This window comes from Gilbertella persicaria, assembly GCF_025201335.1.
Source record: "Gilbertella persicaria strain CBS 190.32 chromosome Unknown B0P05scaffold_20, whole genome shotgun sequence".
Lineage (NCBI taxonomy): Eukaryota > Fungi > Mucoromycota > Mucoromycetes > Mucorales > Choanephoraceae > Gilbertella > Gilbertella persicaria.
In genome coordinates, this window is record NW_026251981.1 from 170,657 (window position 1) to 189,800 (window position 19,144).

A 19,144-nucleotide genomic window follows, 5' to 3' on the forward strand; every position below is an offset into this window, starting at 1 on the left:
CCTAACTATTAAATAATCGAGAATAAAGTCGGTCATGCATGCCTTGACAAACATCGAGTAATGGGTTTGTTTGACAACAGTTGTCTATCTCCATATCCTTGGTTTGATCCAGGATCACTTCAACTAATTTTCTTGACTCAAGTAACATTTTCTGTGCTTCATAAGGACCTACAATGTTGAGACGAACTGCAGAAGAATAAATGGTTCTTGTAAACAGATAAAGCCATAAATGCAATGTGTTCTCTAATCGCAATCCATAAGTCCATGTCAAACTAAACTGCTTATACCTAAATCGACTTGAAGATAACGACAAATGAGACCATAGCAAATAGCAAAGTGACCGTCAACTTTTTCTGCTCGAATCATGCTCTTCCACTTCTTGACAACCTTGATATCGTCTGCTTGACTTTTCTCGGTAAAACACTTCAGATATAAAGTGAGCATAGCAATACCTTGTGCAAGGGAAGCTCTTTTAGCTACTGAATTGGCTGCCATGACAGCATCACAAGTAGCATCAGATGCTGTTAGATGAGCAATAGGATCATCATGATCAGGTGCCTCATAACCTGCTCTGACAAAGCAGTTCGTGTTGGAAGCATAATTATGAGAAGACGATGTGACAAAGTCCACCAGGTTTTTGTTATCCACAAGACCTGCTTGCCAACTTGCTTCTAAGCCTGAAGAAGCAACGAACCCACCTGTTGGTAAAGCAGAGTCAGTGAGTATATAGAGTAGCCAGCTACTCGTTTCATTCGAAGTAAAAAATCCAGGAGGATTCATATTAAGAGAGAGAAAAAAAGGTGCGAAATAAAAAATAAAAAAAAAAAAGATGAAGAATACTCCTTTATTATTGATCTAAAAAAAGTGTGATATATACTCTCTCTTATTTAAAGAGTACGGGTGACTTGCCAGACACGAATGATGTTATCAGTGTAGCCAGAGAAGAGAGTGGCACCATCGGCAGACCAGCAGACAGACAAACATTCGGGATCAGGGTTCTTTCTCTTACCCAATTGAGGGAATTCAGGACGGAGTTCATCAACAACAGACTTGGATTCGAGATCCCAGATCTTGATACCGTTGGCAGTGGCAGCACAGAGCCAGTAACGGTTAGGAGAGAAGGTCAAGGCGTGAACGTTGGAGCCAGCTTCAAGAGAGTACAAGTGCTTGGCATCGTTCAAATCCCAGAGCATGACAACACCATCCTTACCAGCAGAGGCACAGAGAGAACCATCGGGAGAGATGGTGACAGTGTTGACATAACCGTTGTGACCAATGAAGTTGGTACGGAGCTTGAGCTTGGCCAAATCCCAGACCTTGACGAGCTTGTCCCAACCACCAGAAACGATGACAGGGTTAGCAGGGTTAGGAGAGAAACGGACACAAGAGACCCACTCAGAGTGACCATCTTCAGTGATGTTGTACTTACATTCACCGAGAGTGTTCCACAACTTGATAGACTTGTCACGAGAACCAGAGACAATTTGACGGTTGTCAGCAGAGAAAGAGACAGACAAGACATCGTTAGTGTGGCCAACGAAACGGCGGGTAGTATTACCACTGTTCAAGTCCCAAAGACGGAGGGTTTGATCCCAAGAGGCAGACAAAGCGAATTGACCGTCAGAAGAGATGGCAATGTCTTCAATGAAATGAGAGTGACCAACAAGAGACTTACGGGGAACACCATAGTTCATCTCGTCTCTATTCAAAATAAGTCATACGCACATACACACCACAACTGCAATGTTTACCTGGTAAGGTTCCAGACAATGATAGATCTGTCACGAGAGGCAGACAAGACCATATCAGGAGCTTCAGAGGTGGTAGCAATGGCAGTGACTATATGGTATGATCAACAACATGTATCTATGCATAATATAAAAAATTATTGGTTTTCTCTTACCCCAGTTGCCATGACCTAAATACATATTGATTAGTACATCCATCTATCCATCCATCCATCTCTTGTTTACCTTCGAGAGTACCGCGCAAGGTAAGAGTATCCATTATTCGCGAGATGAAAAAGAAAGAAACTTTATTTGCATACTCTATACGTCTAGTTATTTGGTTGCTGTCTTGTTGCTTCCTGGCCTATTTGCTGCTTACTAGTCCCCCCCCCACTCTCCCCCTTCATTTGCCCGGACAGCCGAAAGAGTTTAAACACCGCATACCACCAAGCATATCCATCTTGATACTCTCCTGCCTTGTGTCTTTTTTGTTGTTGTTGTTAGACACATAGTTAGTCATTGTACTTATAGAAAGAACCTTCAGGATCAAATCCAAGCAGATCAGTTTCCTTTTTTTTTGTAGTCTAGAGTAATGTAATGGTGTATATAAATGGAAAAAGCTACTTTGACAATGCTTATTTGAATAATTGCTTTGTCATTGTCAGGTGAAAAAAAAATTTGATTTGCTCAATCAAAAATTGATCAAATATCAAATCAACTCTCTTTTTCAACCTGTATCTTGCTAAAAACTTCCTTCCCCCCCCCCCTCCCTCCCCCTCCTTTTTAGACACAAGTTATTGCTTAAATAAAAAAAGAAGATAATTGTCTTTAACCACATCATGCCATATCATGGAGCATTTCTCCGTCCGGTAATTCCTAACCCGAGAAAGCACCTCACCGGGTAAAGTGTGGTTTATGGACTATTAGTGTAACAAAAACCTTTTTTTTATATTTTATTTTATTTTTTAATGAGGGGAAGAATGAAAAAGCTTCTCCTTTTTCTTTTCATATTTGTAACTGATTTGATATAGAGACAGCATTATTTTAGAAATTCCCAAGGCAAATCATTTTTTTTTCTTTCTTTCTACGCCAAATTTAAAATAACAAGAAAAAAAAAAAGAAAGAGAGAAAGAGATGGTAGATCTCGAGACAAAAGCTCGACCAAACGACCTAAAGCCAACAAGACCACGCCTTGGTTATCTTCGATCAGCCTGGACAACGACAGACTTGTACCTTCATAGTTCTACTTCCACTTCTAGTTCATCATCTGACACTGATCCGTTGGAAGAAAACATATACCAGATTCGACTACCTCCTATTCAACTTCATGATCTGGAAGACGACGATGATGACAAGGATGAAGTATTGAGAGAACTTTTCCGTATGATCACCGTTGCCAATATACTTTGTCTGTCTACTTCCTTATTGGCCTGTAGTATGGTCTTTTGGAGTATACCTTCTTGGTATTACCTGGTCTCCCATTATCAGGAATGGATGCCACATGTCATTTTACCACTCTATCTACTTTGGTGGCTATTTATGATGCTTGTTCTTAGGAACAGAACCGAGCATCTTCGACAATACCTCAATTGGACACAGACAAGTGCAGTTGTAATGGCATCTACCAATTATCTAGTGATGGGTCGCCAACACATTGAGTTTGTAGCCGTACCTTTACTTGCAGCACTTGTGTTTGCCTTTGCAAAGCGCTTATGGATCGCGAATGATGCAAAAACAGAAAGATTCAAGCGACGTGTTGTTGATGAGCGAAATCGACTCCAGGTTATTGTAGATCAGTGCACGGAAGACTTTAGTAATCATCGCATTGCTTTCTTGAGTACAATATCACAGGAAATTCAAGATGTAGCGTTGATGGTCATCACTACACTCGAACAATTCTCACCTGCTTCTATCTTGGCCAACACACATGAACTATTGTCAGCTTGTTCACTGGCTGTGCCTATCTCCAGTATTTCAGCAATCAATACCACCATTCGACAAGTGTGTCATGTGAGTTCACATCTACCTCTTTTGTCCAAGTTGACACAGCAAGCCTGGTCTCGAAACACACAGTCTATTCAACTACCAGAGCTTGTGCATGCTGAATTTGACATTGGTGAATTGCTCCAGAATGTAGGTGATGCCTTGGCTGGTGTTGCTTCCAAGTTGGATGTTAATTTTGTCATTTATCATTGCGACAATAATTTGCATCATCTGCTTGTCGTAGGCGATGAAGGCGCTATTCGACATGCTTTACTGAACGTAAGCCAATAGACACTTAAATATGTTGACTAAACCTGTACTTAGCATTTACGAAACATACTAGAATGTTGCACTCCTGGTGCCTGCATTGAAGTAGGACTCAATATCACACCACTCAAAGACCCTCACATATCCAAAATTACTTTCTATATCACTCACACCAGTTCTCCTTCGATTCGCAATGCCAATGCTGCTCTTTTACCCAATGCTAATTTGACAGCTCAACTCTTATCTTATATCCATGCCAGTAGCACTGTGGAGGAGAACCTTGAAAGTAACCAAACTCGATTTGAATTTACTTTTGAGCTGAAATGCAGTCAAAGAGACACTGCAAGCAAAATGTTCATTTTAAGGGACAGCTTCTTGCTCAAAAACCATTATGCCAATATCAAATTCTCGAATGAGCCAAGCCTAAAGGAACTGATGAAATTCATAGAAAACTTAAAGGGTCTTAAAATGGTGCTTCATGCACATGAACAAAGTATCTTTGCTAAACATTTAACGAGCTTTCTAGCCAGTTGGAATACAGACATCAGTCATGTTCCTGTCACATCAAGACAACAAGAACCTGCGGCTGAGAGTAGTACATCGTCTTATTCTTCTGCTGCATCTACGCCTTCTCTACAGCAAGAAACAGCAGACCCAGCTTTGCCCACACCTCATCCGCGTGTGCCCACCACACCCCCTGTCCCTTCCCCAGCCATTGAAGAAGAACACATTCATGCCATTCCACCTGCTTTTATCTTGATTGATGATGATATTGCCACACTTGAAAGTAAACTCAACGAGTTCCATGCACAGCCACCAGTCTCAGCTACTGTCTTACAGGCGCATCATAATCGCCGTGGCCTACACCATCATCATCACCATCACCATAGTAAAAAAGGATCTACGTCGCACCAAAACTTCTTTCATCAAGGCACGATAGCCATTATTCATTTCACTTCATTGACAAAATACAAGGCGGTGCGAGATACCATTCAATCTTATGCATTTCTGCCCTCACGCGATCCATTCAGCATGCCTCGCATTGTTGTCGTGCCAAAACCAGCAGGACCAAGACGGTTCTTGACTGCATTACATACGGCTTGGTATAATGCTGTTGTGGAGCCCCACTTTAGTGCGATTGCTACATCGCCATCCAGTCCTATGCCGCCTGCGATTTCCATGCTGGTTCAAAGAGAAATGGCTCAGCAGCAACAATCACCGAATGAAATAGCCAAAGTGTCTCCTTCGATCGGTCAGACACCGCCCGCAGGTGATTCACCAGGTCGTCGTAATGGTAGACCTCTTAGTGGCATTTTTAATCCTCCTGATAACTATTTCTCCTCTCAACAGCAGCATCAAGAACAACAAGCAAGTCCTGGGGCCTCTACGCATCGACGTCGTTCGACAAACAATAATGGTGGTGTCGATGATTATTTGACAGCCAAGAACACGCCCTTGATGAGTTCTCTAGGTGGATCGACATCGCCTGCAGTAGCCATACCAGGAGCGAGTGTAGCTGCTGCTGCTGCTGCTGCCATCACACAGGAAGAAAACAGTAGTGGCTCAACTGCATTATTAAACTCATCTGATGTATCAGCACCCAATTCATCGTCTGCTGTCTCTGAAGAGAAAACAAACGAACTGTCTAATGACAGTACACCATCCTCAGTTCCTGTAGAAGACACGCCCAAAAAGAAAATGTCTAACACGATCAAACTACACAAGAAAAAGAAAAAGACAAAGGGTACACCTTTTGCTGATGTCGTGAGTCCACCTATCAATGTGTTAATTGTAGAAGGTAAACATGGATGCATAGAAAAAGCATGCTGACCATGATGTAGATAATATTATTAATCAAGCCATTTTATCTGCCTGGATGAAAAAGCATAAAATCAAGTTTTCTGTGGCTAGTAATGGTAAAGAAGCAGTCGATAAATGGAAAATGGGCGGATTCCATTTGATTCTGGTAAGTCATATAACGACAAGTACATGCAACTGATGTCTGTTTAGATGGATATTCAATTGCCTGTCATGAACGGTATTGAAGCGACAAAAATGATTCGATCTATAGAAAAAGAACAAAAGATTGGTGTCTTGCCCATGTCCTCTTCCTTTTTGCGTCAACAACAAGCAGCAGCAGCAGCTACAGCAGCTACTTTGATGAACGCACAAGAACCTTCTTATGAAATTGAAGCAGTCGCAGCGGATATTCAACGTATGGCAGAGACAGACAAAGCACCACCCTCTATTTTCCGTTCCCCTGTGATCATTGTGGCATTGACCGCTTCGTCGTTGGAATCCGATCGACATGCTGCCCTGGCTGCTGGATGCAATGATTTTCTGACCAAGCCCGTCAGTCTAGAATGGCTTGAAAAAAAGATCATTGAATGGGGCTGTATGCAATCCTTGATTGATTTCGAAGGTTGGCGACGATGGAAAAAGAAGTCGAATGATACGAAAAAGATCGCTTCTGCCACCATGGAGGCTGAACGAGAACAAATGGTAGAAGCAGAAAGAAAGCGAATTGAAGAACTAAGCAAGGTACCAAAAAAAAGGGTATTTTGCTTCCTGGTGTCAGTAACCTGATCAAGTCAAGGAGATCTTCTTCCATTTATGATATTCCTTCCAATAATAGTAACAAACGACAAAACAATAGCAGGGTTACACTAAAGCCTTCAAGAAGTGAGTCTGATACCCAGGTCATGCTTCATTCAAGCGAATCGAATTTCCTAGTTCAGGAAACCAAATCCAAAAAGAACATGAAATAAAGTTAGAATGGAGTTTTTGATGCCTCTCTATACAACTAAATAAACGGATGATATGCTTATTTTATTATATTTTTACGCTAGTTTCTTAGTCGTTGTACTACTTTTAACATCAAAAGGCAAGAATAATAAGAAAAGACTAACCCGCGCGCGAGCGTGCATACACTTTTTCTCATACTAAGATGATCCCATTGTACAACTTATTTAATTAAAACATGCCCATCTCAAACTTTAATTCAGTAAAAAAAAATTGGTTTGTTTTACAAGTTTTTTTTTTTTTAAGGAGTTAGGCCAAAGGAGACTATATATTGACAACATCACAAGATTAAACAATGTGCCTGATTTGTATCAAGTTTAATGTTTACTTGGAGATCACAAATGAACGCCTAAACCTAAAAAAAAAAAATTTTTTTTCTCATTAAATGACGTTCAACCACTTATTGTATGTAAGCAACTTTTTTTTTATTTTAGACTCGGGTTTCTCCCGTTTCAATAAGGTTGTACATATTAGTCGATTATTACAATTATTTGGAAGCATCTGATTGGTTAAGGAAAAATAAACAAGCGCTTATTCCAGAAAGACTGTCATTATCATATGGCTGATACGACACAAACCATTTTGAATCACACGTGCAACCCTCTTTTTTATTCTTGGCTGATATTGAACAACCCTATTCTCATAGGTGATGCGAAACATGACCGATCAAAACTTCAAACTCAGATAGTTTAATCCCCGATTGCTTGTACAAGAAAATTCTTTTTTCGCTTATTACCCCCGAAACGTTTTTTTAAACCCCCCTCCCGACATTCATATAAATACCTCAGACTTATTTCCTTTCTTAATTTTAAAAATTATTTCTATTATGACAAATCAAAAAATGGATCTGAGCACAGTCACAGCCACAGTCGACGATATCGAATTGCTAAATATTCTTGGCTTAACATCTATTCCAAGCTCACCTAATTTGTGTAACGACTCATTGGCTGTCCTTGATTGGGACGACATGCCCGAACTATCCGAAGAAGATGATGATGACAGCTCTATTGTAACCAAGCGTAAACATGAAGACGAAGAAGAAGATATCTTTGCCGAACTGGACTTTGTTGAAGTACCCTTTGTCAAGGAAGAACAAGAACCCGATCATAAAAAAAGAAAATTTGTCAGTGATGACACAAATGAAGAAGCTTTATTCAACATGAACCTTCAATTAGAAGACGATATTCGATTGGCTCTTGACTTAATTTCTTCCTAACCTCATTTCATGTATATACTCTTTTTTTTTTTGCTTCTTTCATGTATAAAATAAGAAGAAAAAAGAAAGAAGAAAAAAAGGGAGACAAAAATGTACATATTTCATCCTACATACTACAACAACATCGTATTCTTTTTTTTTTGGCATTTAAATAAAAATAAAACAAAGCTTATACACTATTTATACATATTTGGAAAGAAGGAGAAGGGGGAGGGAGATAAGTTGGTATCATTTATAAAGGATGTTGTCGACGTGCATCAATTGCATGCATATCAGGTACACCTAATTCAGCCTAATACAGAGATAAATAATAACTTTTTTTTTAATGCATCTACCTTTGATTTATGATTAAATTCTAGATCTTTTTGTCGTTCTTTTAGTTGTTGTTGTTGTTGTTGTTGTTCACCGCATTGATAAAAGCCACATGTTTGCTATAATAAAAAAAATGAGTTTATCTTGTTTGTTTATATATATATATGTGTGTGTATGTACTTACCTGTGACCAACTTGTTCCACATCGCCAACAAAAACGGTATCCACACAACAAACAATCCACTTTGTTACAGCCTTCATCACGATTAATCATGACAGAACAATTTGGACAAGGTCGACTATACTTTTCTGTAAGCCAACTAATCTAAAGAACTCTTTAGACTCACGTGTGATTTAATTTCCATTGAATGGTTAGTTCTGTATGAGTATCACTTTGCTTTAATTTGTGCTGCAGATTTTCCAAGCAACTCATGTTGTGATGAGCATATTCACCGCATTGAAGACATAATTTATCTCCGCAATTGGTACTATGGATAAAATGAGATGATATTGACGTAAATGATGGGGTTTACCATGTCTCTATGGGGAAATTGGCTACATGCCAAAATTGAGTTTGTTTCCATGTCTCAGGTATTACTTCCAAGGCAACCAGTTGTTTAGATATATCAGAAGCTTGTTCATAAAGATCAGATTGTTGACCAACAATGCTGCATAAGCCAGGTATCATTTGGTTATAAAGGTCTTGGACTTTACCGATACGAAAAGTGGATCCAGTCTTTTGACAAGCAGCCAGAAAACTGGCCAAGATGTCATCTGCTCGTCTTGAGACAGTGGGATGATGGATCGATTTTGAGAATTTATCTAAATGGTCTGCAATTTTCTCAAGTCGACTAAACCGTAAAGAGTTTTTAAGAAAAAAAAATTACATGTTTTTAAACTTACTTTTCTCTTGACAGACCTTGTGAACGAGGTGACTGACATGGTGCAACAGGGTCTTGACAAGTAAGACAGTGTCGACTGAATGGACGATAAGGTTGGTTATATCTATTGTATTTCTCAACAATATGTGGTGATACATATCGACTCCATTCAGATTGGTGAATGACTTCTTGGCAAACTACAATGAATGAGTCAAACAATCAATGCTTAAAATATCAATTTACCTGGACACTTAATGCGAGTGACGCCCAATCCCCACGACTGATTGACAATTTCTTCAATGTATCTACATTCTAATGTTATTGAGACGGGTGGGAATTATTTTCTTACCTTGAGAAACAATCTTGACAAAATTGATCACGACAAGACTCTAGGCACAAACTATAGGTCTGGTCAAGGCAGATAGAACATCGCTGTAACCAGAAATACATATTGTCCATTTCGTTGTCCACTTCTTGATTTCTGTTGAATTTATCGTTTGTTCTGCCAGGAAACTCAGTATGATGATGATGTGCAGAAACAAGTTTGTAGGCCCAACCAATAACAAACGACAGTGAACGCAAAAAGATGGCAGGCATCAGTAATGCTGGATAAAACACATAAAAGAATGGCAGACAGTAACAAAACAGTAGATTGGCAATGTTGAATTTAGAAAATAGCTCTTTGGCTATCTTTATCCATTCTGTTTCTTGTTGAGGTTCCATGGTAAATATTAATAAAGAAGAAAAAAAGAAAAGAATTTCTTGTGTATTTTTCCGCATTACTACTGTGGTCGTTTTAAACCCAGCCATGAGAAAGAAAGTTTACAGTGAAAATGAATGATGTAATATTTTATTCAATGGTATTGTCACTTTTTTCATTTACAAAATGTTATGTACGGATATGTGCAGGTCTTCTTTTTAAGAAAAGAAGATGAAAAGGGATTAAATACAAAATAAAAGAAAGAAATTGTCTAATAAAAACTATTCATTGGCATTGAACCATTTGTAGGCAGAGGAGTATAAGGCATGTTGGAAAACGAAGCATTATTCAGTATAGGCTGTTGTTGTTGCTTTAACAATTCTTCACTTCTCTTTTTATGAGCTTCTTTTTCTTTCTTTTGTCTACGCCATTCTTTTCTCATTTCTTTGAATTCAGCAGGATGTCTTTTAGGACCCTAAAATATTGTAAATATCATGTATATATCACACTGTTGAAATATACTTACATGTTTTTGCATACTGACATGCGCATTTAGATGATTTAGAGTACCGTATGCTTTTGTACAGCCTGGCCAGTTGCAATGGTATAATCTCTCAATTTCATCATATCGTCTTCGAGGTCTCTTCTTTTGATTCGTACCAGGAATAGCCACAAAAGAGTATATCTTTTCAGCAGAAGAAGCGCTTGAATTGGACATTTGACGAGATCGTTGTTGTTGTTGTTGTTGTTGTTGCTGATGCTGTTGTTGTTGTTGTTGTTGCATGGGTTCTTGAGCTGGCATAATAGGAGGTTGGTTATATAGATAGCCATTCGGTGCATTACTGGCAAGTGTGTTTGTAGAAGCAGTAGTGGCCATCATTGCTGCTGCTGCTGCTGCTGCTGCTGCTGTAGGGTCATTGGAAGGGTCAATGCCGTTCGAATACATAGGATCGAGAGGCATCATGTTGTTGTTGGAAGAAAAGGCAACTGGATCCATCAACATGTTGCTGGCTGGAAAAGCTTGTTGAGATTGATTAAATTCGTTACTATTAAAGTACATGGGAGGTTGTTGTGACTGAAGTGGATGATATATGTTGGTAGCGGCTGCAACAGCAGCTGCCACATCTGCTGTTGTCGCCGTAACTTCCAAGTTGGTCTCTGGTTGTTCTTTTTTGATTTTTGAGACAGGAATTAATTGAGAAAGTGGAGGAAGAGAAGGTAATTCCAGTTGTTGGAGATAAGCCGAATGTTGCTGTCTTCTGTTTAATAAACCACTTTTGGCCACTTTATTATTATGACTTGGTTTAATGACTGGATGGTCTAATGAAAAGTAACCATTATTTGTTTCTGTAGTTGATTGTGTCATGATATAATAAATAAGCTTTTTTTTTTCTAAAAAAAATATGAGAAAGAGAGAAAGAAGAAACAAGAAAAAAAGAAATAAATACTCCTTTTGTCTGTCTTTCTTTTTCTCACAAATTATTTTCTGTCTTGTTTGATTTTTTTAAGGCACAGAAAATTGAGACTTTTCTACTTTTAGTGCTGACAGTGGACAGGATACGTCATTTACAAGTTCTAAATCAAGTTAGATTGTTTGTATTCGATAAAATAAATAAATTGAATCCATCGTTTTTTGGCTCACAACCAATAGGAAGTCTTTGTTCTGCTTGCCTGTGACGCTATGCTATGACGAAGTTTGTTTAAGATATATATTTATTTTTTTTATTTCTCTCTTTCAAGATGCCAAATCATGATACAGTTAATGTTACATGGACAAAGTAACAGTAATTCGACAAGAAAGAGAAAGAAAAAAGAGAAGGAGACAAGTAGTAATCATGATATTATTTGACAAATATGGGTATCAAGGGATCGCCATTATTTTTTTTCTTGTGTAATCAAAGGAAAAAATCCCTGGCTTCTATATGCTCAATTAAGATTTTTTTTTACATGAATTTCTAACTACTGAACAATTGGCTTTGGTAACAAGGTGTTTATCATTACTCTCTTCTCTTACGGATTCAGCTGATCAAACACCTTTTTGTTTATACTTTCAGTTTTCTATATCGTGTTAAAGATAATTACAACAATCGTTGTTGCTTACAAGTGGTTGTTCTTCATAGTTGCTTCATCACAGCAATGACAAAACATATTCTACATGACGTCAAAAGATGAACCAATCATTCGATATTCTCGAAAAGAGCTCGCGTAAAGAAATGCTCATAGTAACAACAGATCTTGTAGATTCATAACAAATACAGTCCTCGAACCGAAAAACGATGTTGTTGGCAGTAACCACCATCCTCACGCACACCGAATGATTCATGACAATGGATCTGTTTTATTGCCATTGAATACACATGCTTGATAGAAGGAGGGAGGGAAGAGAAAAACTTGTTGGATTACACACACACACACACACACACACATATAGCTGAGTGTGCTTCACAAAATACGTCAGTAACAGATATTGTAAATCAAATTTTGCTTGTGCGACAACCACAACCCTTGAATTCAATTTAAAGTTTTCCCGTTCCCAAAAAAAAATTAAGTCTTTATACATGATTTGCTTTGTTCTCTACTCATTAAGAGAAAAAGTGATCATGATTTCATATAACTATAATGCTGAGGTATAAACAAATGTTAAATAAACTGAAAACATATCGGTTCTGAGGATATTTCATGGTTTATTTAGTATGCACAATGTTATTTTACTGAAAGCATGTTGTAAGGACATGCTTATTAAGGGCCGGCGTTACCAGCAGCATCAAAATCAGAAGAGCCCATAGAATTATAAGCGTCTGCATTAGCACCAAGTTCAACAGTAGCACCATCTCCAGCGGCCGCACCGTGATTAGCGCCTGCGCCAGCAGCAAATTCACCGTTTGCACCACCGCTTGCACCACCGTTTGTAACAATATCTTTACCAACGTCTACGCCAGCGCCAGTTTCAGCACCAACACCAGCGTCTGTACCAGCACTAACGCTAGCATCCGTATTAGCGTTTGTCTCAGTACCAACACCACCAAAATCAGTACCAACACCGGCGCCCATATCAGTATTGGGACCTTGGAGACCAAAGGAATCACTGGAACCAGTTGCGCCACTGAGGGCATTCATACTATCGCTCAAAAGTTCATTGAGATCTGAGTTAGGATCCACCCCACCACCAGCAGAACCTGAGTCATCAGAGGGAGACGTGCTTCCTACAGGAGCAGCAGAAGCACAAAGAACAAAGCAGGCAATAACAGCGAGAGTCAAGAACTTGAATTGCATATTAGAAAGAAAAATAATGCTAATGATGGCTTCTTATAGTTCTCTTCCTCCTCCTTTCTATTTATACTAATGCTCAAAAAAAAAAAAAAAAAGGATCAACACTCTTTGCTAATAAACAAAGCAGTCGATAGATGTTTGGATTAGCACAAATATAAACAATCAACCAAGAAAACGTAATTTAGATTTGTAGGGGTCATGAATGAAATTGAGCTTTGACTGAAAGGATAATGCATAAAACAAAACAGTACACCAGAGAAGCAAACTATGTACTTTACTCAAAATGTAGCTTTGCGTAAACATAAACTTTTGCAGAATAATGTGTTTGGCTTTGATTGGCCTGTAGCAAAATGCAATGCTTGAGCATAAAACTTATTCATTTTGTTTGCTTCTAAAGCAGAAAGAAACAAAAGCAGTCTCGCTAAATTTCATAGCAAAAAGGTAGTGTTTATATGGTGCATTGATTTCTATGTAATCGCCATCTGAAATAAACAGATCGCGAAAAAGCATGCTCTAGCAAGCTTTGGACGGACTCAAGACAGATAAAGAGAACATTTGCATAAATTGAAAAAAAAAAAAAAAAATTATCGCCTGCACAATTAGCATACAAAACAAAACATGGTTGAGAAAAAACCAAACTGAACGTCTTTCAAGGAATAAAAAACCAGACTGTCACAAAAACGCTAAATTTCTTAAAAGATAAATGTTGTTAGCGCCATCCTAAATCGCAGCAGCTTTTAAGAGGAAAAAAACATGTCAAGAGAAGGAGATCAGCAAAACAAATGAGCAAAGAATGCAGTGTATAACACATATTTCCTGCAATGGCCTGTGTGCTATTTGTTCCTATTCAATTGTTACATCTGTTCATGAAATATGAGAAGCAGTGTTCATAGTTATGATTGAATCTAGTTGTTTTGTTTGAGTAAGTCAGGCTACCAATCTCGGTCTGATTATCTGAAGGATGGCATATAATTCAAGTAAACTCTTGCCTAAAACTACGTTGAATATGCTGCTTTTTGAGTTTCTCATGCAAAGAAATAGATCTATGCAAAAGCAACAAGTCTTTCAAACATCAAACAAGAGAAGGGAGAGATTGTGGTGTTCAAAAACTAAACTAGGGAAGAATATATAGTCTAGCTGTGTAGGAATCAAAGGGAAAAACGTCGAAAAACGGCCATTCTGTCCGTACGGCTATCTTGGTTGCTCTTTTTAAGTTTTATAGCATCATAAAAATATGCTTTCTATTAGCTAAAAGCCTTTTTTCTTTAAGGTAAAAGGCATATAGCTACACTCAAAAGCTCTACTTGATGCAGGAACTAGCTAATAATGACTTCAGGCAGACATTTATAGGTTTGTGTAAATGAGTAAGAGTTAACTGTTTGAAAGAGTGCTTGAAGTGATAGTCTTGGCTGTTTAAACTAACTGAAAGCCATATATTGCTTGGTATTCAAGACAAAGAAATTTTGGTCTGTCTTGTTCGACGATAACAAAGACAGAATAATAATCATCTTAAAGACATATCAAAGTGCATGAACAAACCAATGGTTTGCAAAACCTCACAAAAGCATGTCAAAGAGAAGAAGTTTGCTAATTATAGCATCCTCTTTTACCTTGCTAGCATCAAGCTCTAGGATTGTCGAATTTTGAAATGATATAGTGCTTGAGCGACATGTCATTTTGCTCTCAAGATAAAAATCCCTAGTGCTATCAACGTATATTGCTAAATACAAAGAGTGTTCTGATGAGAACAACCTGAAATGAAACATACACACAGCCATCTAAGCGTAATGATCTAAAAAAAGGGAGAGTTTCAGAATGATGCTATTGTGACACTGCCATTGTGTGCTAGTGCTCATATTAAGAAAAAGCTGGGGTAAAGAACAGAAAAACACTCGGATGAAATCGGTACTCTAGGCGGAAACTTCCGTGGCGCAGATCATGTATACAGTCTTTATTGAGAATGTGTTTTATTTATTTAAATAATAGGAGTGAGAGAGTTAGTCAAATTGGAAGGTATTATGAATGGTCTACAAAGTAGAGAATGTTGTTGTTGTTGCTGTTGTTGTTGTAATGCTGTAGCAATGACTGCAATTGAAAGAATGATTTGTTCTGGTATAGGTAGTGACTCATTCTTGGTCTGGTTATGTACAGTTGTTTCTTGCTTGATATTTACAGTTTCTTGCTTCTTCATTGAAGCCAGTTTCTTAAGAGGAGGAGCAAGAACATCATCGTCTTGTTCAAAAGCCAATACTCTACGATTGGAGCGGGGTAATTGCTTATTTAACACACTTTCAGCCTTGGCCATGGTGTTGGATAACAAGAGCTTTTCACGAATGCTGTATTGAGGTCTGCGTCTCTTTTCATCCTTGTCTAGCTTTTTAATAGCAAGTGAATAAGCCTTGTTTGCGATTTGTCTGGGTGACATAGCCTTGCTGTCTGCGTTGTTTTTCTTGATCCAGGTTGGAAAAGTAGCCATGTTGAGCAAAATAATTTAATTAACGTTATGGAGAATAATAATAAAAGGTGGATGAAATAAAGAAAAAACCAATGCGGATAAAGATGCGATTGAATTACTTCTCATTGAATAATTAAAGAGAAGTTTGTTTGTGTTTCTTTTTTTTAAGAAAAGTGTTCTTTGTATGAAAGGGAAGATAGAAAAATGTAAAGGTTTGCCAAGATCTGATCTATATTTATATGTTTGTTTTCCGATTTCATCCTCAGCGAAAATGGCTAATGTCGGAACAAGAGGCATATGAAAAAGAGGGGAAGACTCAATTAGTGGATTCTAGAGCCTCCATGGAGAGTTTTTTTTTTTTTTCTGGATCCCTCCTTATGAGACGAATTGACTCTCAAGGAATCAGAACTGTACATGGTTTAATAATCAATGTCATTCATAAAGTTATTTTATAGAAGAAAATGAAGCCAAACTTGATTTCTATTAGATCTGTTGCATTCATCAGTAGGTGCATAAGGATTTTATAAAAAACTGAAGGCGCTTTGTATCCTTTCAACAAAGACTATTTTTATCAAGAAAAAAAAAAGGCCGTCAAAAAAGTATTAAAGTCTAGTTTTTTCGCTTAAAGACAAAGATGCCCTAGTTTTCTTGCTTGTTTCTAGTATGCAAGAAATGTGGAGAATTGAATCAATTTCGATATGATGACACTCTTTGATCACTGGCATCAGTGATACCCATGGCCTTGAAGCTACCTTTCACATGGTAATAGGTAAATCAAGGAATATCATTAAGCTTACTTATTTCTCTCCACATGTTTAGCCAAGAGAGAATCCACTTACCCAAATAAGGATTGTCATGTTGAATTGCCTTTTTCACCGAAAGTTGAAATAGCTTTTAAAAAACACATTCTGACGGCTGATTCTGTCAAATCGAGTTTACCATAAGCTAAGCCTATCCTCAAAGATAGACACTAATTCTTTTGTCTAAACAAATATGTTTCAACCACGGAGTTATCTTGACAAACCAAAATGTTGCGAACAATAACAAATAGCATAACTTAGGTATCGTTCCGATTCGACCCACAGCCCTTTAGATATTCTTTTACATGGCATGCTTTCCATGAAACAGTTTCAAATGGTTTTATTGTTGTATGTATACAAATATACTAGTATCAACACCCTCTGTTGTTATGATGAGGATCGTCTGTGGCTGTAGTATTGATGCGAACAGGAATAACAATGTTAGCTTGTTTAGGTCCTATTGGATCAATAGATTCTGGATAGTTTGGTTGAAACACAAGAGTAAAAGACCATTCTGATGGCAAGTATCGTTTAAAGAAATGGCAGTTGGGCAGTTTCATCGTGCGACGATATGTCTTGCTTTCAGCACCATTAGCTATGGCCTGTGTCACCAATCCACTAACCGCCTTAAATTCTAACTCCTTTGAGTCTCCTTTCCAATGAAAATAAACATCCATAGAAGAAGGATAATTAGGAGGAGGTGCATCTAAATAGAAATGAGACAAAAAGAAGGTACTTTGGTATGTATTCTTACTCTTTTTTTGAGCATTGATAATGTACTCTATATTGATTGGTTTTCCAGGAACAAGTGTCTGATCCAGAGAGGGGCTTTTTATTTTAATCAATGAGTCGTCAGCCAGTGTGGTTGAGAATAATAATAAACAACACAGTGCGATGATTAAAAAGTCTTTCGATAACAGCATAAGAGAAAAAAGAGAAAGAAAGAGAAAAACAAAGATCTTAGGGATATACAATAAGGAGCATTTATTCGTTTGTCAACGAAAGGGGAACAATTAAAAATATACAGCTTTCATCTCCACAAAATCTTTTATGTGATACAAATGGCTGAAAATGATGCAATTAGGAATTCTGAATTAGTTAAATTAGCCAAATAGGTATTTATTAAAAATCAAACACATAGTCTAATACAAAAGCATTTATGCTTCAGCTGTAATACCAAGAGATTGTCTTCTAATCTTGACTTCGGTCTTGGGTTCCCAAAACTCAGGCAGTATTTCATACAAATCATGAATATCGTCGATTTGGAAGTCACCGTGATTGGATTGTGATGCATCATCTGCAAGATGAACAGTAGTCCAGCCCAATTGCTATATAGTCATGAGTTTAATGAAAACAAATGCTAAAAAACTTACTTGAGCAGCATCAATATTTTGAGCAGAATCATCAACAAGGTAACACTGTGTAGGATCAACAGCACCTGCATCTTTCATGGCTCGCATAAAAGCAGCAGGATCTAATTTATGTTAGACATATTGTCTTGTCTCCTATTTTTCTTACCTGGCTTGCAGTTAAAATCAGGAATGGCATAGTTTGCGTATGTCAGACCTGTCCATCATCAATGACTCATTCACTCACATCTCTCTTTATTCTTACCATCAAATTCATTCTCAATACCCAATAATTTCAAACATCGAACAGCATGCTACATAGAAAAGGTTAGCAAATGTTTTACATGATCATCAAAAAATAACCTACCACTCGATAAGCATTTGTGAATACCCACTTCTTACAATTCATGTTATGAAGCATTTCTCTAAGTGGTTCGTCCTTGTTGATCAAACCATCCAATGGCAAAGCTTGGTCTACCTTTTGGTCTGTTTCAGAGTTAGGTGACAATTACTAGACATAGACAACAAACTTACCATAATCAATAGGATCGACATGATATTCTTTTTGAAGGCCCTTAAGTGATGTACCGTATGTCTTCATATATTTCATTTGAAGTGCAGCAACTATACAAACCACGTCAACAAAACCAACACGCAGGTATCTTTCTTACCTTCTTCAGCTGGAATGCCCATAGTATTGACAAAGTATTCTCGAATCCTATAAGCATAAGCAACTATTCCTTTGCTGTATAGTTCATGTATACTTACTTTTGTCTCATTAAACTGAGAACATTTAATTTTTTATCCTATACACATTGTATAAGTTACATGATGTACATTCTTGCTTATGACTCACATATAAACAGTTGTCTAAATCAAAGAAAAAGATAGGTTTTAAAGTCATTTTAATAAAAGAAAGAGTAATAATATAAAGGTCAAAAAATCCCCTTCTTCCCCTTTTTATATTTTCTAGAAATGTGTATTGTTTAACCCCAGGTCGGATAAAAAAAGATGTCTAATCCATCGGACGCTGGATATATACTGCGGTGGGCCGGTGGTTAGATTGTACAACAGCAGTGAAACTTCTAGAGTTTATGCAGGTAGACGTATGTTTGGTTTATTACATAGGTGATGTAATTGCTTTTTGATTAACTTCTTCAGTTGAGGCTGTTTTGTTACCTTTGACTAATATCTCCTCATTAACTATCATGCAAAATTCAGATGAAATAAAGGTATGTTATGTGTTTAAATCTTTCTTCATCTACATCTTTCTCAATCCTATTTGCCTGAAGATTCTGTTTTTTTTCCGCTATGAACACAATAAAATGACAGAAAGCCAATATGAACTAACTAGCAACTGCATAAGCCAAATTACAGTAGCA

At 37.6% G+C, this 19,144-nt stretch overlaps 10 protein-coding genes across 10 annotated transcripts; 2 read left to right on the plus strand and 8 right to left on the minus strand.

Moving 5' to 3' along the window:
* Position 1: 1 nt before the first annotated feature.
* On the minus strand, positions 2-780 carry B0P05DRAFT_470440 (uncharacterized protein; the record flags this gene model as incomplete). The annotated part of the gene is made up of 2 exons (XM_051574554.1): positions 2-243; positions 288-780. The coding sequence occupies 2 exons, from the start codon at positions 778-780 to the stop codon at positions 2-4; spliced, it is 735 nt and encodes a 244-aa protein (XP_051434795.1).
* Positions 781-816: 36 nt separating this feature from the next.
* Positions 817-2,053, minus strand: B0P05DRAFT_541998 (guanine nucleotide-binding protein subunit beta-2-like 1). Its single transcript, XM_051578257.1, has 4 exons — positions 1,974-2,053; positions 1,904-1,918; positions 1,752-1,839; positions 817-1,701 (listed from the first exon to the last, which is right to left on the minus strand). Exons 1-4 carry the CDS (start codon positions 2,005-2,007, stop codon positions 888-890), a joined length of 951 nt encoding a protein of 316 aa, XP_051434796.1. The 5' UTR covers positions 2,008-2,053; the 3' UTR covers positions 817-887.
* A 625-nt stretch (positions 2,054-2,678) lies between these two features.
* On the plus strand, positions 2,679-6,813 carry B0P05DRAFT_542000 (uncharacterized protein). The gene is made up of 5 exons (XM_051578258.1): positions 2,679-3,989; positions 4,035-5,775; positions 5,819-5,943; positions 5,988-6,518; positions 6,569-6,813. The coding sequence occupies exons 1-5, from the start codon at positions 2,862-2,864 to the stop codon at positions 6,743-6,745; spliced, it is 3,702 nt and encodes a 1,233-aa protein (XP_051434797.1). The 5' UTR covers positions 2,679-2,861; the 3' UTR covers positions 6,746-6,813.
* Positions 6,814-7,607: 794 nt separating this feature from the next.
* B0P05DRAFT_542002 (uncharacterized protein) lies at positions 7,608-8,139 on the plus strand. Its single transcript, XM_051578259.1, has one exon. It carries the CDS (start codon positions 7,621-7,623, stop codon positions 7,993-7,995), a length of 375 nt encoding a protein of 124 aa, XP_051434798.1. The 5' UTR covers positions 7,608-7,620; the 3' UTR covers positions 7,996-8,139.
* B0P05DRAFT_542004 (uncharacterized protein) lies at positions 8,140-9,931 on the minus strand. The gene is made up of 8 exons (XM_051578260.1): positions 9,538-9,931; positions 9,432-9,493; positions 9,211-9,385; positions 8,841-9,158; positions 8,655-8,795; positions 8,492-8,606; positions 8,331-8,426; positions 8,140-8,287 (listed from the first exon to the last, which is right to left on the minus strand). The coding sequence occupies exons 1-8, from the start codon at positions 9,909-9,911 to the stop codon at positions 8,228-8,230; spliced, it is 1,341 nt and encodes a 446-aa protein (XP_051434799.1). The 5' UTR covers positions 9,912-9,931; the 3' UTR covers positions 8,140-8,227.
* Positions 9,932-10,009: 78 nt separating this feature from the next.
* Positions 10,010-10,717, minus strand: B0P05DRAFT_542015 (uncharacterized protein). The gene is made up of 2 exons (XM_051578261.1): positions 10,415-10,717; positions 10,010-10,363 (listed from the first exon to the last, which is right to left on the minus strand). The coding sequence occupies exons 1-2, from the start codon at positions 10,688-10,690 to the stop codon at positions 10,160-10,162; spliced, it is 480 nt and encodes a 159-aa protein (XP_051434800.1). The 5' UTR covers positions 10,691-10,717; the 3' UTR covers positions 10,010-10,159.
* A 1,803-nt stretch (positions 10,718-12,520) lies between these two features.
* On the minus strand, positions 12,521-13,186 carry B0P05DRAFT_542024 (uncharacterized protein). Its single transcript, XM_051578262.1, has one exon. It carries the CDS (start codon positions 13,159-13,161, stop codon positions 12,628-12,630), a length of 534 nt encoding a protein of 177 aa, XP_051434801.1. The 5' UTR covers positions 13,162-13,186; the 3' UTR covers positions 12,521-12,627.
* A 1,898-nt stretch (positions 13,187-15,084) lies between these two features.
* Positions 15,085-15,804, minus strand: B0P05DRAFT_542025 (uncharacterized protein). Its single transcript, XM_051578263.1, has one exon. The coding sequence runs from the start codon at positions 15,632-15,634 to the stop codon at positions 15,134-15,136; it is 501 nt and encodes a 166-aa protein (XP_051434802.1). The 5' UTR covers positions 15,635-15,804; the 3' UTR covers positions 15,085-15,133.
* A 622-nt stretch (positions 15,805-16,426) lies between these two features.
* On the minus strand, positions 16,427-17,446 carry B0P05DRAFT_106230 (uncharacterized protein). The gene is made up of 2 exons (XM_051572950.1): positions 17,168-17,446; positions 16,427-17,119 (listed from the first exon to the last, which is right to left on the minus strand). The coding sequence occupies exons 1-2, from the start codon at positions 17,334-17,336 to the stop codon at positions 16,785-16,787; spliced, it is 504 nt and encodes a 167-aa protein (XP_051434803.1). The 5' UTR covers positions 17,337-17,446; the 3' UTR covers positions 16,427-16,784.
* Positions 17,447-17,511: 65 nt separating this feature from the next.
* On the minus strand, positions 17,512-18,677 carry B0P05DRAFT_542026 (pyrimidine 5'-nucleotidase). The gene is made up of 9 exons (XM_051578264.1): positions 18,619-18,677; positions 18,531-18,568; positions 18,434-18,480; positions 18,297-18,386; positions 18,130-18,248; positions 18,028-18,076; positions 17,932-17,979; positions 17,787-17,887; positions 17,512-17,741 (listed from the first exon to the last, which is right to left on the minus strand). Exons 1-9 carry the CDS (start codon positions 18,664-18,666, stop codon positions 17,571-17,573), a joined length of 711 nt encoding a protein of 236 aa, XP_051434804.1. The 5' UTR covers positions 18,667-18,677; the 3' UTR covers positions 17,512-17,570.
* Positions 18,678-19,144: the final 467 nt, after the last annotated feature.

Bases quoted from the DNA above. Each gene is read 5' to 3' on its own strand.
- B0P05DRAFT_542024 (XM_051578262.1), bottom strand. From the start codon at position 13,161: ATGCAATTCAAGTTCTTGACTCTCGCTGTTATTGCCTGCTTTGTTCTT.
- B0P05DRAFT_542015 (XM_051578261.1), bottom strand. From the start codon at position 10,690: ATGCCAGCTCAAGAACCCATGCAACAACAACAACAACAACAGCATCAG. The intron at 10,364-10,414 runs GTAAGTATATTT...ACAATATTTTAG, and splicing joins ATGTCAGTATGCAAAAACAT to GGTCCTAAAAGACATCCTGC.
- B0P05DRAFT_542000 (XM_051578258.1), top strand. From the start codon at position 2,862: ATGGTAGATCTCGAGACAAAAGCTCGACCAAACGACCTAAAGCCAACA. The intron at 3,990-4,034 runs GTAAGCCAATAG...ACCTGTACTTAG, and splicing joins TTCGACATGCTTTACTGAAC to CATTTACGAAACATACTAGA. The intron at 5,776-5,818 runs GTAAACATGGAT...ACCATGATGTAG, and splicing joins CAATGTGTTAATTGTAGAAG to ATAATATTATTAATCAAGCC.
- B0P05DRAFT_542025 (XM_051578263.1), bottom strand. From the start codon at position 15,634: ATGGCTACTTTTCCAACCTGGATCAAGAAAAACAACGCAGACAGCAAG.
- B0P05DRAFT_542002 (XM_051578259.1), top strand. From the start codon at position 7,621: ATGGATCTGAGCACAGTCACAGCCACAGTCGACGATATCGAATTGCTA.
- B0P05DRAFT_106230 (XM_051572950.1), bottom strand. From the start codon at position 17,336: ATGCTGTTATCGAAAGACTTTTTAATCATCGCACTGTGTTGTTTATTA. The intron at 17,120-17,167 runs GTAAGAATACAT...ATTTCTATTTAG, and splicing joins TATCAATGCTCAAAAAAAGA to ATGCACCTCCTCCTAATTAT.
- B0P05DRAFT_542026 (XM_051578264.1), bottom strand. From the start codon at position 18,666: ATGACTTTAAAACCTATCTTTTTCTTTGATTTAGACAACTGTTTATAT. The intron at 18,077-18,129 runs GTAGGTTATTTT...TTTTCTATGTAG, and splicing joins TCACAAATGCTTATCGAGTG to CATGCTGTTCGATGTTTGAA. The intron at 17,742-17,786 runs GTAAGTTTTTTA...ATGACTATATAG, and splicing joins AAAATATTGATGCTGCTCAA to CAATTGGGCTGGACTACTGT.
- B0P05DRAFT_541998 (XM_051578257.1), bottom strand. From the start codon at position 2,007: ATGGATACTCTTACCTTGCGCGGTACTCTCGAAG. The intron at 1,702-1,751 runs GTAAACATTGCA...TATTTTGAATAG, and splicing joins ATTGTCTGGAACCTTACCAG to AGACGAGATGAACTATGGTG.
- B0P05DRAFT_542004 (XM_051578260.1), bottom strand. From the start codon at position 9,911: ATGGAACCTCAACAAGAAACAGAATGGATAAAGATAGCCAAAGAGCTA. The intron at 9,494-9,537 runs GTAAGAAAATAA...ATTAGAATGTAG, and splicing joins TGTCAAGATTGTTTCTCAAG to ATACATTGAAGAAATTGTCA. The intron at 9,159-9,210 runs GTAAGTTTAAAA...TTTACGGTTTAG, and splicing joins CAAGGTCTGTCAAGAGAAAA to TCGACTTGAGAAAATTGCAG.